The sequence below is a fragment of the Priapulus caudatus genome, unplaced genomic scaffold (assembly GCF_000485595.1).
Source record: "Priapulus caudatus unplaced genomic scaffold, Priapulus_caudatus-5.0.1 Scaffold145, whole genome shotgun sequence".
In the NCBI taxonomy this organism is placed as follows: domain Eukaryota; kingdom Metazoa; phylum Priapulida; class Priapulimorpha; order Priapulimorphida; family Priapulidae; genus Priapulus; species Priapulus caudatus.
Window position 1 is genome coordinate 128,642 of NW_014577206.1, and position 12,902 is coordinate 141,543.

General features: G+C 43.5%; 1 protein-coding gene across 1 annotated transcript in view; it reads left to right on the top strand.

Moving 5' to 3' along the window:
• LOC106806171 (ras-related protein Rab-40B-like) overlaps positions 1 to 10,492 on the top strand; it is an 18,585-nt gene extending 8,093 nt beyond the window's left edge. Inside the window, exons 3-7 of the mRNA XM_014808033.1 lie at positions 4,014 to 4,074; positions 4,410 to 4,487; positions 6,666 to 6,888; positions 8,361 to 8,505; positions 9,156 to 10,492. Coding sequence (XP_014663519.1) covers positions 4,014 to 4,074; positions 4,410 to 4,487; positions 6,666 to 6,888; positions 8,361 to 8,505; positions 9,156 to 9,249 — 601 coding nt within the window. The 3' untranslated portion in view covers positions 9,250 to 10,492. The remainder of the gene's footprint in view (positions 1 to 4,013; positions 4,075 to 4,409; positions 4,488 to 6,665; positions 6,889 to 8,360; positions 8,506 to 9,155) is intronic.
• Positions 10,493 to 12,902: the final 2,410 nt, after the last annotated feature.

The window sequence follows — 12,902 nt, forward strand, 5'->3', positions numbered from 1 at the left end:
CCACAAAGTTACAAGTGCCTAGATTCTTCAAGTATATACAGTTTACATTTCTTCTAAATATCTACCTGAATAAAAACAGTCCACTTTCTACGTAACGAATTCAGAAAACAGCTTTGATTACGTGCGTGTCATGTGTCACTGGTCGTGCCCTAACTTCCCACAATAACCCCTGCGATATATAAACTTATTGTTACGCGGTTATAAAAACACATTGATTTCTTATAGACTACCGCGAGTTTTTGTTCGTGTGGCGAATCATGCGTTGAGGGAGTTCATGCAGCTCTAGATGTTTTGGATACCCTAGCTGTCTACGTTGGAAATGGGTCGTAACGCTGCCGGCGGCACGGGAGCGATTTTTTCTCGTAGCTTCCAAAATTTTCGCTCTCGTAATTGTTGTTACCAGAGCGCTTTGAAAGCTGACGGGAGCGAAATCGCTCGCCGCTCCCGTGTATTTTTTTCGCTGATAGGTATGTAGTTTAAAAACTGTTTATGTAACATTCTGAAAAAAAGTAATAAAAAAAAAATTCAAGTTGTACTCGGTCGTTCGATTTTCTACTCGATTAATCAACTCGGCAGCCCAAACGAGTAATGATCGACGAACTCGATTAATCGGAACACCACTAGTACAAATAAAACGGGATCGTGACGACTTGTAGCGAAGCAACTTGTATTTTTGTACTAGTGCTTAATTTAGGCCTACAGTGAGCGTGTATTGTTTATCAATTTCCCCCGATCAATTACCGGTGACGCTGAGCTTCGCCGCCATTGAAACCTTCACGACCTCCTTCTTCGTTCTGTCCCTGTACTCAGACAGGGACATATCGTACAAGAGGGGCTTCGCCTCCCACAAAGTGATCAACTCTGCCACTTTGTCGTATTTCGTCAGTATCATTGAACAACTCTGATTGGCTGATGAATTGTACAATCGGGCGACTTTATCGCCGACCCGGACACGCTAGGCGATTTTATCAGGCAACTGAAATAATCGCCCGATAATATCAAAACGTTTTGATTGATGCGATTAAATGGGGCGACTAAATCGGCGGCGACTGACTGGACACACTAGGCGATTTTCACCGGCGATTGAGTCGCCCGACTGAGTCCCCCGATAAAATCGCCTAGTGTGTCCGGCCCTTAACTAACGCAACGCGTCGCGCCCGCAAAGCCTTCTCCACGAAGTTTCTCAGATCGACCGTGTTTAACTTTGAACAAATCTCGAAGTAATCTGGGACAGGTGTTCTTAACCTGTGATCCATGGACCCCTTTGGGTGGATGGGCTTCAGGCAGTGCGTGAACCAGGCGCATAAAAATTATTGTGTTTACCAGCTTCTCAAAGGGGTCCATGACTCAAAAAAAGGTTAAGAACCACTGCTTTATGATAAAGGGCCGGACACACTAAGCGATTTAATCGGGCGACTTTATCGCCAGATTCTATCGCGCGAGTCGAGTGGACACATCACGCGATTTTTGACGGCGAGTTCCTATACTTTTTTATGTACGCTCTTGATATTATATGATCCCTAATAGCAAGACTAATGTTCACAAGTCTATGTATAGGTGTGTACTTACAAACTGTTTATGTAACATTCTGAAAAAAAGTTATAAAAAAAAAGTTAGAGTTGTACTCGGTCGTCCGATTTTCTACTCGATTAATCAACTCGGCAGCCCAAACGAGTAATGATCAAGAACTCGATTAATCGGAACACCGCTAGTACAAATAAAACGGGATCGTGACGACTTGTAGCGAAGCAACTTGTATTTTTGTACTAGTGCTTAATTTAGGCCTACAGTACACGTGTATTGTTTATCAATTTCCCCCGATCAATTACCGGTGACGCTGAGCTTCGCCGCCATTGAAACCTTCACGACCTCCTTCTTCGTTCTGTCCCTGTACTCAGACAGGGACATATCGTACAAGAGGGGCTTCGCCTCCCACAAAGTGATCAACTCTGCCACTTTGTCGTATTTCGTCAGTATCATTGAACAACTCTGATTGGCTGATGAATTGTACAATCGGGCGACTTTATCGCCGACCCGGACACACAAGGCGATTTTATCGGGCAACTGAAATAATCGCCCGATAATAACAAAACGTTTTGATCGATGCGATTAAATCGGGCGTCTAAATCGGCGGCGACTGACTGGACACACTAGGCGATTTTCACCGGCGATTGAGTCGCCCGACTGAGTCCCCCGGTAAAATCGCCTAGTGTGTCCGGCCCTTAACTAACGCAACGCGTCGCGCCCGCAAAGCCTTCCCCACGAAGTTTCTCAGATCGACCGCGTTTAACTTCGCTCACGAGCAGCACCAGCCCAGCTCCACCGGTGTAGCTACACCGATACATACGGTAGCATACGGTGGAGCGAAGAGTCTCTCCTAGCGGATGATGAGTGCAGCTAGCGGTTACACTGGTAGGATACAGAGCCATAGGGTCCTACACTGCCGTAGTAGAGATTACAGACAAGGGTTACACTGCAGAGATACAGAGCCAAGGGCTTACACCGCGCTAGCAGCATACATAGCCAAGGGCGCCTTACACTCGCGTAGAAGATACAGAGCCAAGGCCGTTACACCGCGTAGAAATACAGAGCCAAGGGGTTACAACCGGTAGCAGATACAGAGCCAACGGCGGGTACACGGTAAGATACAGAGCCCAAGGCGGTACACTGCCCGTAGCAGATACAGAGCCAAGGCGGTACACGTTCTAGAGATACAGAGCCAAGGCGTTACACTGTAGAGATACAGAGCCAGTTACATGTAGAATAAAGGCGGCTACACTCGTAGAGCATACAGAGCCAAGGCCGGTTACACTGGTAGAGATACAGAGCCAAGGCGACGTTACACTGTCGAGAGAGATACAGAGCCAACGGGTTACACGCGCTTAGAGATATATAGCCAAGCGCGGCCTACAATGCGTAGAGATACAGAGCCCCAAGGGCTACACCGTAGCCAGATATATAGCAAGGGGTACAATGGGAGAGATACAGCAGCCAAGGGGCACACCGAGGGATGAGAATAGTAGAGATACGGGGAGTCTGACGGGTTGGCTTCAGTCCGCTACGTGACCGCGACCCGGGATGCCTGTGGGCAGGGGCGGGCGGCTTGGGTGCAGTGTTGTACCCTGCAAGCGCCAGTAGATCAAGCAGCGCGGCTCCATACTGTACGTGTGACCTAACCGTCCTCCCAGCCGAGGCGACGCCGAGGCCAGCCGCGAGTGCGCTGCGCGCGATAGAGAGAGAGAGATCATTAAGCTCGCCTACCTACAGGTCGTCCTAATATCCCCCCTCCCCGCTTCCACTCGCCTCCCCTCCCCCCGCGACTCCTTCTCCTCGTCCGTGCGCTGCGGCTGCCCCTCGGTCTTAAATCTTCGCCACTGAAAACCTTGTTCCTCTCTCTCTCTCTCTCTCTCTCTCTCTCTCTCTCTCTCTCTCTCTCTCTCTCTCTCTCTCTCTCTCTCTCTCTCTCTCTCTCTCTCTCTCTCTCTCTCTCTCTCCCTGCTGCGTGGAGTGCTACTAATAACGGTCTATTAGTGCGTACTAGCGTGTCGGTGTGATGTATCCACGCTGCCTGGCAGCCCGAGAGAATGTCACCATAGCAATGCGGGTAGCGCCCCGGGTACACCTCTTGTGTGAAGATTACTCGCTATTTCTGCGGTGTCGTATGTCTGTGAAAACTGCTACTGTGTGCTGCGCACTCGCTCCTGCTTCGTGCCTTTCCTATAGTATAGCATCGTATATAATCCCCTTGGTTTATATCTTTGATATCATATCGACATCGTATGGCCGTGATGTCTTTTATCGTTTATCAATAAAAAGTCCTATCTATGTGCATTTATGTTGTGTATGAATAGAGGTATTCATCGTCGAATTTGTGAATAGGAATAATGACCTATCTAAGTGATGTTTATCCGAGAAGATATCCGCATTCGTAGCGGGTAGTCTTTTGAAAAAAATCCATGTTCGATTCTCTCGATTTCTTGATATTTAACGAGACTCGTTAATTTCTGTTTCAGGGACACGAGTGGTCAGGGACGATTCTGCACGATCATCAGATCTTACTCCCGTGGAGCACAGGTAAGGTCGTCATGATAACGATCAATTAAACCCAACGTCCAACTCTTCAATGTCGTCTTTGACTCGCTGCAGTACACGCGCTGGCTTCTTACATTCTTTTTACATTAAACTTGGTCGCTAAATGGTTAATTCTCGCCCCGTCAGCTTGTTGAGTGGTTAATGATAATTAATAATTGCTGGGTTAATTAATAGTTTTTTTGCAATTTTCGAGCTGTATGCAAATCGGAGATTAACTACCGTCGTGTGTAGGCAGGTACGTGTGGGCTTTTTTTATTATCGTGAAATGCGCGAAAACGGGAGTTTCGCTCAATCCGATCGTGTCCGACTTGTTACAGGGTATTCTGCTTGTCTACGACATCACAAACAAGTGGTCATTTGATGGGATAGACAGATGGATCAAGGAGATTGAGGAGGTATGTTAAACAAAGCCACAACGTGGAGTGTGCAAAACAAATTTGTCAACGAGTTAAATCAGTCCTCGTAGATAATGATTATATTGGATCTATGGTACTATAAATAAATTCATTCGTTAATGTTATTATTATTATTAATATAGTTATTATTATTATATCAGTTGTGTTTGCATGTGTTACTTATAGTCAGACTTGCTCATGCTGGGGATGTAAATACATTTAACCAATGCTCATCTAGAGTTACTTCTAAGCCTGTTAGGAGTTATGACTGGTTGTTCCACCTGTCAAAAATGTGTTAGCTAGCATGCTACACAGTTGAAACCATATATAATGGTCACTGAAGAGAAACAGTCGAACCCATATAATTATAATGGTGACAGGTCAGTGAAGAGAAATGCCAAATGCGTCTTTTATAGACAGTTGTCCATTCTATAGAGACGGTTTCCGCGTGTAACTGTTGTCACTCCTGGGAATCGCTAAAGGTGTCTTTAATAGACAGGTGTCCATTCTCTGTCAGGTGTCCACTAACACGGGTCTGACTGTATCATGTATGTCTACTTGCTTAATAAATTTTACAGTGGTAACATCCCGGTTGGCCTACTCCAGTCCCATTTCGTCTACTCCTATTTCGTCTACTCTCGGAATATGTATACGTTTCTGTGATTGGGAAATTAGGGCTGGATTTGTTTTGGAAGGCAACCTCGAGTAACCTCGGTAAATTTCCTAATACTGCAGTGTTAGCGTTCGGTAATGACCCCCACCCCAGGGATTTAATTTATTTTTCGGGGGCTACTTTTCAAGCTCGCGTGCATGAATTTTGAACTCTAAAATTTGGTTTGCATTAAACTATGCAAATTTACGGGGGCTCTTTTGGGCATTTCCGGGGCTCTTTTTGGCATTTCGGGGGCTAAATCGACTCGAGCCCTCATGTATTTTTTTTACTGCTCCACCCCCACCCACCTTCAGTCGCGGTGTAGCTCATGCCGAAACGTTATAGCATCGCCGGCGTTCTATTAATTAGAGGTTTAATTATTTATCATCAACTGATGACAACGGCACTATTCCCCTGCGTGGACGTTGCCGCAAGCGTGTGGGTACGCGCGGGAGATTCATCAGCAGTGCGTGTAAAGACATGCCTCGATAGTCGTGATATTTTACTCGCAAGTGGATGCGCGCTTACACGGCAGCAAAAGCTGGACGTACAGCAGTTTCATGATGTTTATTTTTTATTTATTGTATCGCGTCGGTATCCTATGGATTTTCTCACGTTTCGACGGGCTGCGGCACATGCGGCGGGAGCGGCGAAGATTTATTAGAGTTGTAAAGTCTCATCAACGCGTCGATGACCGCAATACGCCACTCACGTCGTATCGTATTGGCATCGTAACGTATTAGTATCAGTGCAGTATCGTACACATTTTCGCATGCGTCGTCGCAAGCTTGTGTTGCAGCTTTATTGGAAGTGTAAAGACTTCGTGATATATATATTGCTCACATCGGCATCGTATCCTATCGGCATCGTAACGTATTAGTATCAGTGTAGTATCGTACACATTTTCGCACATTTTGTCGCAAGCTTGTGTTGCAGCTTTATTGGAAGTGTAAAGACTTCGTGATATATATATTGCTCACATCAGCATCGTATCGTATTGTGTATTAGCATCGTATCAGTATCGTATCGGCATCGTATAGTATCGGTATCATATAGTATCAGCACCGTACTGCATCGGCACCGTACCGTTTGCAGCAGAAGCCGGGCGTTCTGAAGATCCTCGTTGGCAGTCACTAATACTCTGTCGTATCATGTCGTATTAGTATCGTACCGTATCGGCACCATCGCTGACTCCTCTCCTCGCACGTTCGCGGCACGTGCGGGGCGTTCCGAAGATCCTATAGTATCATATCAGCACCATATAGTATTGGCATCGTTTTGTATCGTATTGGCACCGGGTATCAGAATCGTTATCATATCGTATCATGTTAGCATAATACCTGCATCATGTCAGTATCACATGCGTTCTCCTGCTCGCGCGTTTGCAGCACGCGCCGGGCGTTCCGAAGATCCTCGTCGGCAGTCAATAGTACTCTGTTGTATCACGTCGTATCGTATCGGCACCGTACTGTATGAGCATCATATCGTATCGGCACCGTACTGTATCGGCACCGTACCGTTCACAGCACGCGCCGGGCGTTCCCAAGATCCTCGTCGGCAACCGCCTGCACCTCGCCTACAAGCGGCAGATCTCGGAGGACGAGGCCGAGGCGTACGCGCTCAAGCACAGCATGGCCTTCTTCGAGGTCAGCTCCCTGTGCGACTTCAACATCGTAGAGTCCCTGACGGAGCTGTCGCGCCTCGTGCTCAAACGCAATGGCATGGACCGTCTGTGGCGGCACCACAAAGGTATATGTGGGTGTAGGGGCAGGTAGGCATGTGGGTCGCAGACAGATACGCAGGCAGATAAGCACGATGAAGACAATTGAAAATATTCGTCCTTATTGTAATCAATGATGGCTAAAAAAATGTGCTATTAGTGTGTTAGTTGCACCTGAATGAAAATTGTGACTGCGGTCCGCGAATGTCTTTTGTTCTGACTAACACTTCTGTGCGCGTGCGTCTGATGCGTTCGTAAACCAATTAAGGTCGTTAGCATCGCTGTCACGTAGTTTCTGATTGCCGTCACTAGTTACCCACTGATTACAGTGAATCGCACGTGAATTCCATGCATCTCCATGTCACTGTCTCGCATCGGAGTGTAAATTCTATCGATTGCTGTCAAAATGATTATTCTCTTAATTAAAATATCTCTATTTCGGTAATGCGGGAGGGATGGATGGGTGGGGGGGGGAGGGGGGTCTACTCGAATCTCCCCTAGTTGTTACGTTATCGCAGTGATAAAAGTCGCAGAGTTTCGAGTTTTTAGTCGGAAGGTTTATTTCGATCGTTGCGAGGTGAAATGGCGAGAAACTGAGAAAGTTGCGCGAAGATTTTTGCGATCACTCCTAGGTGAATTAGGAAAGGGTGTTGTTAGTTAATTTGCCAATTTATTTTGCACGTTACGGACCGAGGGCTAATCACAAAAGTGCAATTATATTTATACCTAAATGCTATTTCAGGGGTAGAAATTAACTTTTGAACACGGGAATCCAACGGACCCTCAAAAACAGGGAGTTTGCAGCAAAATGAGGGAGTCCACAGTCTGAGGTTTAAAATTAAATATATTAACAATAATCCCATGTGCTTATTTTTAAGATTCATGCAGCTGCACATCTGTCAAATTTTCTTTGGGTATTAGCTGAATAAATATGGTAATTCTGCAAAGCCGTGCTCTGGAACAAACTAGTTGGTATGGCAGAATTTTCAGGGAGTCACAAGGACTTCTGCATATGTCAAATCAGGGAGTCCGACAGTAAATCAGGGAGTATTTGACTCCGGACTACCGTTAATTTTGCACCCTGCTATTTAACCGAACGATGTTCATTTTAGGACAAATGTATCCCTATTATAACTGAAACTATATGTCGTTTATAATATATTGCAACCCTTCTGCTCTTAAATTAATAAATAAGAAACACCCTCGGTCTGTAGCCTGCAGCCGAAACGTTGCTTTGCGCAACTTTTCAGTGGGTGTGCTGCCAGTGGTGCCACCGTCTTTGTAAGCAACGGTATAGCCGTCAGTTTTAAAACATTAAAAAAAAATTCTAATAAATATTGAACCATAAAACTTTTTATGAAGCGTAATTTTAACCTATCTTAGCTGAAAATATCTGAAGAACCTAGAGAAATGTATCCCTTTAACATCATTTCGACACTCGTGCGTACACCTTGTGTCATGTGAATGCTAACTCGTGGTTGTGTTTGTGTGTGTTGCGCAGTGCTGTCGCTACAGGAGCTATGCTGCCGTGTGATCGTCAACAGGACAACCATGTACAGTATCGAGCATCTGCCGCTGCCCACGTCGCTCAAGTCCTATCTAAAGTCCTACTCCATGACCAACCAGACACGTCTCCGCATGCAGAGGTATGTTCGCGTGTGCGTGCGTGCGTGCGTGCGTGTGTGTGTGTGCGTGTGTGTGTTTATGTGTGTGTCAGACCTGCGCGCGCAACCGCGCATGCTCAATATCTGCTGAAATGAGCGATATGTTGATGTCATTCGTTTTGCGTAGACAGAGAACAGCCGCGAGTACGTTGATACGTTTCCGGTTCCTTTTCGTTTATAGTTGGCGCGGACATAGGAAGCATAGGGAAAATAGGAAAATTTCCCTGTGTGCGTGCGTGCGTGCGTGCGTGCATGTGTGTGCGTGCGTGCGTGTGTGCGTGCGTGTGTGTGCGTGCGTGCGCGTGCGTGCGTGCGTGCATGTGTACCCCCGGCATGGTTTAGCAGCATTGTCACACAGCTGCGCACGTGCGCGTGTGCGTATATATATATATATATATAGAGAGAGAAAAAATATTAAAATAAATAAAAGCACGCAGACACTAATGAATACATAGATCAAGTAAAATTTAAAAAATATAGCAATGAAGTTTTGTGAGAACAGAGTATGAGAATATGCGATACTCGTACGTCGTGCGACTTCATAGTAAACTGCGCTGACAAAATCGAAAACTCTCCGCTCTTTTGGAAGCCATCTTGTGAATATTTTTTTTATCGTTCATCTGCATCCACAGGTACATGACAAAGAACTTTGACAAGCACAAGAGAAAGATCCTAAATCCCAGTGAATCACCGTCAAGTTGCAGGAAAAGCTGCATCATCTGTTAGCACCGGGAACAGGGTTTGCACGGGGGGGGGAGGTGGGAGAGGAAAAGAGGCTGTATATTACTATCAGATATATAATTAATGAAGTCATGGCACTTGCGCTTCACTGTGAACGAGGATTAAGCTGGATTTACACTGCCGACTTTATGTTGGCGAATTGGCGAGTTGGACCAATTTTGCAATTTGGCAATTCCAAGTTGGCAAAAATAGAACATCAGTTACATGTTCTAATCTCCCAACTAGTTGCGATCGATCAGTTGGTCGTGCAACTTTTGCGTTTACACTGCCGATTGTCGGTTGGGAAATTGGTCCAATTTGCCAATTCGCCAACACAAATTACTAGTGTAAACCCAGCTTTAGCTGATGTGGAGTGACGTTACCCAAGGTAACTGGTTGTCCTGACAGGGACAGTGAGCTTCGCAGAAATTTTCTTCGGAGCGTGTACGAAAACAAGGTTGTTTAAAAGACGATATTGCCTGTTGATTTGTAAATAATGTTTTTAAATAATTGTATATTTATCCCTTAGTTCTATATCGTGAGATTCTATGTAAAGATGGTGATACTATTCGACTGACGTTTGACGTTGTTGTTGATCAGACATGAATGCTCTTGTGTTGTAACGATGCGCACGGCTACCGCTAGCGATCATCGTGTCCACGCGCTGAGTCTGCCCAGCACACACTACTGTTGCCATGAATTCCTGCCACGTGTGCACGTTTCTGTGAGGTCCAATATACATATCAGCCTACACAACCAAATTAATGCCCGCTAAATGCCTGCATGTGGATTGTGTAAGATGTTGCATACTGTCGTTGGTGTTTGTCGACTCCTGTTTATGCACGCATTTCACATTAGTGTTTCGGAGAAACTATAGACTGACGAAATTTGGTCGTCGCCCCTTACTTTTACAGAATTTTGTGTGCATATATTGTGATATATCTCCCTCTAGAATTCATACATGAAGTCTTATAACCTGCTGTATAAGACAATCTCTACGCAGGTACTGCGACGCAAGTCTTCGTTTCAAATATTAAGGATAGATACTGTTAGGATTGGGAAGTGATTTTCGGTCGAAATTTCAATACCCACTATATTTGATATATTGCACCCATGGGTAGCTATGTATACGTAGAAATTGTGTCTGTACCCTCCCAAACATTTCCAAATCTCCGCATTAGTCAATTCTTAAAACAGGCGTTCAATCATGGGAAATGTAGAAAAGTGCTAATAACTCCATTGTTAGAAATGCTGAAGTTGCTGATTTTTCAAACGCTATTTCTCGAAACTCACAACTCCGATTCCAAAATTTTTTGTTACATTTCAATGCTAACATACCAAAGGAAAAAAGTGTCTCTGGAATTTAAAAAATATGTTTTATAAGTTATGGCTCTTTGTTTACGAAATTGTTGCGTTTTGGAAATCACGACAAAGTTTTGTACATCTTTTCAACTTATTTGCTAAATTAAAGCATTTTAAAAAAATTTCAGGGACCATTTTTTAGTTCAGATTATGAACAACTTATGGTTAAAAGTTTAAGTCCCAACTTTGCTGTTTCTGAGAAATAACAAAAAAAGCTTTTCTATAAATTCACAAAAACAATACGAGAGCATAGAGAGACATCTCTCTTATGTAACGGATATGAGTTTGATTGAATATGGTGAGCAGTTATGTTGCAATGCCCTTTACAGTGTTCCCCATCCGTAACCCTAACAGTATCCTTAAGAAAACACGATTGTGTTTGTCGTCGCGCAGTAGTCTGGTGTAGAACATCATTTAGTGGATTGCAGGAGCGCCTCATCCTGCGCCAGTATAAGAGAGCAAGGAGTGGATAATGTTCGCTAAAGGTTGTGTTGGTGGAGTTACGAAGATGTGACGACGTCATAGGGGTGGTCACGTGCATTAGCTGTCTGTCTTCACTTTCAATCAATTAACTTGCTTCCAGTCACTCGATGTAAATTCAGATGCATTCTGTGAGAGCTATTTGTCAATGGATTGGTGTGTCGAGAGAGCGAGGGCAAAAAGGAATTGCGAGTGTGTACAGGAGAGTAAGAGAAGAGAATGTATAGGAATAGCTGGTTGAACCGGAATGTATATAGGAATAATGAGAAAGTTCGTGCAGATACTAGATAATTTACGTGGTACCTTCTGTTTGGTTTCTCGTGTATGTTGTAGAACGTAACGAAAAACGGTTGAACCTTTAAGTTCAAAGTAGTTGTTGTGTAGTTGTCAGAAAATGAACTGCTTTTGTTTCCAAAACAGGACCGTGAAAAACCCCCCCAAAGGCATTCTGTAGAAAAGGGATAGTGAATAGGTTTAGGCAGGGTACCTCTGTTATTGATGGTTTGAAAGTATGACACGTGTACAAAAAACAATTATAAAATTATACAAAAAATTAATAAAGCTATGTAAATGTGTTGTATTCCCAGTGTATATTGTTTTTATACAAATGCTATACTGTTTTAATCGAGCATAACCTAATATTTAGCAAAGTTTCACATGTCATAGTGTAACGAGTGGAGCTGTAATGTAATCTGCTAATGTAATCTGTGATTAATACGAAATTCATTTAATATCAGCATTTAGATGCAGAGGAACAATGAGAACGTGAAATGAGATGGAAAGGGTAATGATATTTGTCCGGTAAGTTGGTGAAACCATAGAGATGGTGAAACAGTAGGGAAGAAGTAATCTTTATATGGTTAGCGTGCGGAAGTCAGCTATCCATGTGTTCAAGAGTAGATAATAAACATGTTTGTTATCTACTCTTGATGTGTTGTATATCTATGCACAGGGTGACCAAAACTACTTCCGGTTTATAAAATGTTATATAAATCCATGATAAATCCTACAAATGTCACGAAAATACAAAAGAAAACTGTCAGGATTATTAACAATAAAATCCAAAATTCTTAATTATTGTTTTTATTGGGATATTAAGTCATTTTCGTGTATCATTTAAAGTATAATGATATTTTTCCTATAATTTTACGTATTTTTGAGAAATAATATTATTGTCACGTGACTTCAACATCCCACAATCAAAAACCTTTGTTGCAAAGATGAACCTCACCATAAACCTAACTAATAGTTGAAGAGATGACAGAATTACCTTGCAATCAGAACGAGATATGATTTTTTAAAGATTTAGTATAAATCAGCCAAGTTTGCATAAATTACTGACTTTAAAGCAAAGATCCTATAGTGCCGTAGGATAGATCCTATAAGCAAAGATCCCATATATTGCGGAGTGGCTGACTCGAAGACTGTATAGTCAATTCGCCCTCCCTCGCTGTACTTATTTAAAAAACTTGTTGTGATATATGTAAAAATGTAATATACTTGAAAGCGTAAATAAATTCTAAAATCTAAAAAAATCTAAAATCTATAGTGCCGTTCACTCTACGATCTTTGCTTTAAAGTCACGTGACCCCGACCTACCCGGCTACCGATCTGACAAGGCTATCACATTATTTTCTTGATCTACACCACTGATCTCTATAATATATTATATTATAGAGATCAGTGATCTACACACCAAGGGCTTTTAGAAAATGCATGGTAGCATTTGCCCCCAACTTGGTAATGAAATGCTGATTGGCTCATGGACTAGAAGGTAGTGACGAATGAAATGAAATCGTTATTATAAGAAAATGAAA